Below are 6,329 nucleotides of genomic sequence, written 5' to 3'. Positions count from 1 at the left end.
CCACTAATTGGCTCCTCCAGTCTACATGTCGAAGCATCCTTGGGTAAGATACTGAACCACAAATCACTCCCGATGTCTGTTCCATCGGTGTGTGAGTGTGTGTGAATTGTTACTGAGTAGCAGGTGGCACCTTGTATGGTAGCCATCAGTGTGTGAATGTGACATGTAGTGTAAAAGCACTTTGAGTGGTCAGAAGATTAGAAAAGCGCTATACAAGTGTAGTCCATTTAGCATTTACCAACGTTATTGAGGTAACGTAACTATGGCGTAACCCCAGGTTCACAGAGCATAGGCATAGCGTAGTTTTTATATTGTATTTTCAGTCCATGAAAGTTAATCGTAACATTATAACAATTTTTGTTCAGCTTTTGATTGTACAAAAAGACCCTCCACATTTGCTGCATTTTTTGCGCCCTCAAATTCTTTGTTTTCAATGTCAATGTGCAGCAGGCGCACTCAAACAGTGGAGTGATGTGTGATGTAATCACAGAGCACATGCTCTCCCGAGTGCCTGTTTTTCAGGGCCCAACAGCTACACCCTGAGATAAACAGAGTTCAACTTTTGGAACGCAGCAGTGCACACGGCATTTCATGTGACAAGGACCAACCAATCACAGCTGACAGACATCTGTTTCTTTTTCCATAAATATCAGTCTGTGATAATAAATATGGAGCAGTTCAGCATTTTAGCTTTACGTCTGTCCCACGGACAACAGGCCTGCACACAAACAGTGCCTGGAAGAAGATCAGCTCTGCACTCATTCTGTCTGATACGCAGGCTATGATACGGTGCTGGTTATGGTCACTTAGCAACCTCAGACGCAACCTGCCACCATGCCCCTGAAAGTTGGCAAAGAGTCAATCAATCAATCAATCAATTTTATTTATAAAGCCCAATATCACAAATCACAATTTGCCTCACAGGGCTTTACAGCATACAACATCCCTCTGTNAGAGAGAGAGAGAGAGAGAGAGAGAGAGAGAGAGAAGAGTAGCACTCAGCGCCCAACATCCTTTTCCTTTTCCATGTGTATGGCCCTTAAGAAGTCAGACGTTCAGTTTATCAGTAAGTAAGTTCTGTTTTATTGGTTTAAGCCTGTTTTTCACTTGCAAAAATTAGCATTAGCATCATCACATAGCTGCCACCATAGCTGTAAATGCACCATGCTAACCAAGCTTGTAGCTAGCAGTAGGGTTAGCTCCACCCTCTTGTCCAAATATGGTCACTTCTGGCTCCGAAAATCCAAAATGTCAAACTCAAGGCTTCTAAACCAAGACCTTACGAACAGCGCTGGGCTGTAAAACTAATTTTATACAGTGGACAAAAGTGGAATTACAACAACCGCATCCGTCAGGTGATGTCATGAATCCCAAAAAGACTTTTCCCCATGAACTTACATTGGGACAGAGATGTATGTAAATAAGTGGATACTTTTTTTTGAGCATTGCAACCCTGGCAGAATGATTTGTTTTACTATCAAGACTTGATCTGTTTGGTCCACAATGCAGAAGGTGCAGGCAGTTTAATAATGTAGAAAAAGAGCTTCTTTAGCTTCACGCACCACTTAGCAACTTTCACAGGAATGAACGGGTACCCACTTCCAACGCTGTGTCCAGTTCCAACTGGAGTCCATTTAAGTTTATATGACTAACCCTTTAATTAAGCAAGAGTTTGTTTAGACTGCCAGCAGCAACATGATCATTCATTAGAGTCTTTGTGTTTGTGCCCACCTGATGAATGTCAGTCCAATATTCTCTCTCTTTTAGGAAATATCTGTCTCTTTAGCTGCTAAACGCTCCACTGTGTTCACCACCTGAGTCTGTCTGCCATTTGCTGCTGTGCAGGAAGTGTACTGTGAATCACTGTTGTAATAAAAATATCAGTTATAAGTTTTTATTTCTTTTCAGTTGAATATCGAGAACAACAAACATGTTGGTTGATGGTACGGTCTTCCTTTCATCTCTGAAAAGGTGCAGTGTTTGTGCAGTGAGCGACAGAAGAACAGCCTTATCTGGTCAACTGCCTGAACTCTCTCCTCTTGGCTGCACAGTAGATGATCAGCAGTATCACTCCAGCTCCGACGCCTGCCAGGCTGGAATAGTACAGCAGCTGTGTGTTCAGACAGAAATTGTTTGTTTGTTTGTTTGGTTTTTTTGGCCATTTACACAACAATATATCACGATTTACATTTTATTGACTAAAATATTGAGCAAATAATTTGAAAAAAAAAAACGTTAATTGCGAAAATAATCATCAGTGCATCATCACGTCCCCAAACTCATCACTTCCTAAACCAAACCATACCATGTCAAGAAGAGCCACCATGTGGTCAAGCTCGTCCGACACAGTCTGGTTCTGCTGGTTTCCAGTGGAGTCCCACTGGGCCAGGGAGCTTTCATAGTCCAGATTTAGAACCCCGATGGGCAAAACCCGGATCCCCCAGTAAACCTTTTTCACCCTGCGGAAGTTAGCATCCTGCACGACACAGCAATAAGTACCTGAAAATGACATGATGAGTTCATTAACTTTTTTTTTTGTAATATGATATGATCTTTTTATGGTCCGCTTTGATTTTGAGAATTAAAAAAAATCTCAATCTAACCTTTTTTACATGTGTTGCTTAGTTGAGAATCAGGAACTGTAGAGTCAGACTGTTCTGACGTACATATCAGTACCTCCAACCTTTTCTTAAATTCAACTTAAAGTTGATACCCACTGGTCTAATCCTGCTGACAAGGTCAGTGGAGCTTTGAGCTTTGACCATGAATCAGATTCTTTGTGAGCACACGCATAGATGTGTTTACCTGCGTCCTCCTCCCTGATGGGGTCCAGAATCACTCGGTCCAGCAGGGGAGCACCAAAGCGGGCAAACAGAGATTCGTCAGAGCTGATTATTCCTCGGGCGTAACGCCATGACACCCTGTGCCATAAAAAAGAAGTCATCACACTGAGAACAGTGTGAACAGTTTCTGAAGATCCAGATGTTCAGAAGGTTTTGTACCAGGAGCCAAATTGTCCAAAAGGACAAAAGGACACAAATCACTTCTGAATCTTCCATTCTTACCTCCAGGTGAACCTCCCCATCGCCTCCATGACTTCTCCGAGACAGTCGATCTCTACTTTCTGTCCTGAAGTCACCGTCATGGTCCTGAGTCCACACTGCCACGACTCCAGACACTTCACCTTACGGACCCGACACTCCTCTGACACCTACCACCAAGTCAGTCATGCAGATGACGGTGATTGTTGTTATTAAAGCTATTTTCCTTTTTTACATTCCGTCATCATTTAGTTTTAGATGTTTAAGACGTGTCTTTGGTACCTCTGTTCCATCTTGATTTTTCACAGCTTCTTCCATCGCTGTCTCGCCATCTTTCAGCAAACACAGGGTCTGAGTTTTAACCCCCAGCCCACAGGTGGCGCTGCAGGGGGAGCTGTCGACGATGACCTCCACTGGCACATTATCCACCTCCTCCAGGTCAGCTGAGGTCAGAGGATGGAGGACGAGGAGGACGAGGAGAAGTCTGACGGTCACATGTTGCATTTTGATATTTGATGATGAACCTGTAGGAAATAAAAAAGTTTTAGTTGTCCACTCACTGCACAAAGTTAACGCTGCTGAGACAATATCATTTTATTATAATGTTGTTTGAAATAACAAATATTGTTAGAGACATGCAATGGTCAAAATTAAATTAAAGAGTTTCTTTAAAAAACAAAATGTGTGTGTGTCTGTGTCTGTGAGCAGCTCCACCCTCTTGTCCAGATATGGTCACTTCTGGGTCCAAAAAAACTAGATGGTGGCAGCCGAAGTGCCGAACTCAAGGTTTCAGAAGGGGAGTCCACAAAACAAGGGGTGACGTCAGCATAGCTACGTGCATTATTTTTACAATCTAAGAGTAAAAAGGAGGAGATTAAGAGCGATCTGGATTTTAATCTCCTCCTATTATGTTTACGTTCAAATAACAGAAGAGGTATTTCATTTATAATTCCATAATTCAACATTAAAGTTTGCAGGAGAATCAGTGACGAGTTGTCCGTGTATACAGAGGAGATGATGGCTATATTATCAGCAGTACAGTGGGTTGAAGAGGTGAGACCTTTGAAAATAAAAATATGCTCTGACTCCAGTTCATCAATGATCAGCATGAAATACAGTCATTCGGACAGCAGACGGGATATTTTACTGGAAATACAGCAAACACTATTCAGAATTCAGTTGGTGGGACAAAGCATAACATTTATATGGATACTGGCTCATGTAGGAATCAGTGGAAATGAAATAGCTCACACATGTTCAAAGGAGACAACAAGATTTAGTCATATTGGCATACCAGTTCCTTTAAGTAAAACAGAAATGAAGACCAGTATTAAACTAAAGTTAAAAGAGAGATGGAAAAAGCAGTGTGAAGAAGAAAGAACAGGCAGATGGTTTTACAGAATTCAAAGAAAAGTAGGTGTGATGAGGACGGTGAGATCCTGCAGAGAGGAAACTATTATATCAAGACTACAGTGTGGTCATTCAGGACTTAATAGCACACTATTTAAAATAAAGAAACATAACTCAGGAAACTCACTTCACTGTGCAAAATATGATGTTGAAAAGGTAACTCATATCAAACCTTAAGGCAAGACATGGCAAGCAAAAACATCGATTTTTCATGCAGTGGTCAATTTTGAGGTTCTGGGTTAGTTTACTCCTTGAATATGTATTCTTCCAAACTGCTATAAAGAAAACATTCAAATTATACATTTATATGTTTATTTCATTACATGTTGTCCACTTGTGGCAGTAAGTTTTAACCAAAAAGGTAGCATTGTGCAGAGTAGGCCAATATGTTTATTAGTTGGGTTACTACAGTTGTAGGCCTTATTTTAGGCCCTGTGTCCACATAGCGCCTTTTCTGGCAGAAAGGCGCTGGAAGGGCGCTGCGGAGCGCTGGGATGAAGCGTCTGTGCGCCCAAAAAAAAAACGCTCACGAGGGTTTTCGTTTCTATGACAACAATATCTTGACAATTCCTGTAGCCGCGCAGTTTTGCAGCATCGCCTCTTTGTTTTTTATCTATAGTTTGACATTTCTTTCACGATGAGCACCAACCGGAAGATGCTTGTCACTGCTCAATCTGACAGACGTACATGTAGAGCAAGGAGGATGTGGGTGCATGACACTAACCGTTGGAGGCATCAATACGGTGAATACCATCGCCTCGTCCAAGAGCTGTGGTTAGATGGAGACCGGTTTCACCGGTGACGCACGCGAGTAATTCAGGCTGACATTACCTGCTTTTCAGTGAACTCCTCTGGTAATTTAATTAAAAGGCATGGCATATAGGTCCACAGTAGCTTATTATTATTATTATTAGTAGTAGTAGTAGTAGTAGTAGTATTAGTAGGCCTAGTAGTATTATTATTATTAGTATTAGTAGTAGTATTATTGGGTTTTATAAGAGTGGGCTACAATGAGTACCGGGCCATCAAATCACAGCATCCGCGGTGAGAGGACACGGAATTGTGTGCGCTTTTACGCACGCGAGTGTAGGTGATCACGGATCTTTGATGTGGGAAAGATGTAGCCAGATGTATTACCTGTTTTAGATACGTGGTTGTCTGTCCGTCCGTCCGTCCGTAGCACGAGTCATGTGCACCACTTCACCACCGACCCGTGCGTAAAAGCGCAAACAGTCCCTCAGCCGGCAGGGCTGTCCCTCCTTGAGGCAATGAATGAGGAAATAATCGCCCCGACCATATAACGAAATAATAAGTCGTTATCATGAGATAACAGTGTGCACACACACACACACACACACACACACACACACACACACACACAAAAATACATGGCTGTTCTCGTCTTCCGTATGATACATATACTGTGTTAATCTTTTAATGCTACAGCTGGTGAAGTTATCATCATGTTTTATTAGTAGGATTTGTGTTAATGTACTTAGTAACTTTGCCACCACTGTATGGGTTAGAATTGATTACATGTGTGTTGCTGTGAAATCTCTCAATTTATATAGGCCTATTGCTGGAAAAATAATTAATTTAACTAAGCTACTATTATACAGTGGTGGAAAAAAGTTTTCGGACACCCCATGCATTTGTGAAATATTGCATTAAGAATCTCTCTTAGGTCTTCAAGTGCAATTTCTTTTAGTACAGTCACAGCCAAAATACTAAATAAATCCTAAAAAAGCCATTAAAAACTTAAAATTGATTGGTTCCATAAAAATACATAAGAAATTTTGAGTATTGGGTCATTTTGGTACCAGTGATGAAGGTCGTTCTTTTTATTAAAAGACACAATTTTTGTTGCCAAGCTTCGTG

General features: G+C 41.4%; 1 protein-coding gene across 1 annotated transcript; it reads right to left on the bottom strand.

The window, feature by feature from the left end:
* Positions 1-1,059: 1,059 nt before the first annotated feature.
* On the bottom strand, positions 1,060-5,738 carry tmem81 (transmembrane protein 81). The gene is made up of 6 exons (XM_050064025.1): positions 5,589-5,738; positions 3,324-3,565; positions 3,066-3,211; positions 2,806-2,921; positions 2,306-2,499; positions 1,060-2,110 (listed from the first exon to the last, which is right to left on the bottom strand). The coding sequence occupies exons 2-6, from the start codon at positions 3,543-3,545 to the stop codon at positions 2,009-2,011; spliced, it is 780 nt and encodes a 259-aa protein (XP_049919982.1). The 5' UTR covers positions 3,546-3,565; positions 5,589-5,738; the 3' UTR covers positions 1,060-2,008.
* Positions 5,739-6,329: the final 591 nt, after the last annotated feature.

This window comes from Epinephelus moara, chromosome 16 (assembly GCF_006386435.1).
Source record: "Epinephelus moara isolate mb chromosome 16, YSFRI_EMoa_1.0, whole genome shotgun sequence".
Classification (NCBI taxonomy): Eukaryota; Metazoa; Chordata; class Actinopteri; order Perciformes; family Serranidae; genus Epinephelus; species Epinephelus moara.
This window is presented reverse-complemented; position numbering and strand designations above follow the sequence as displayed.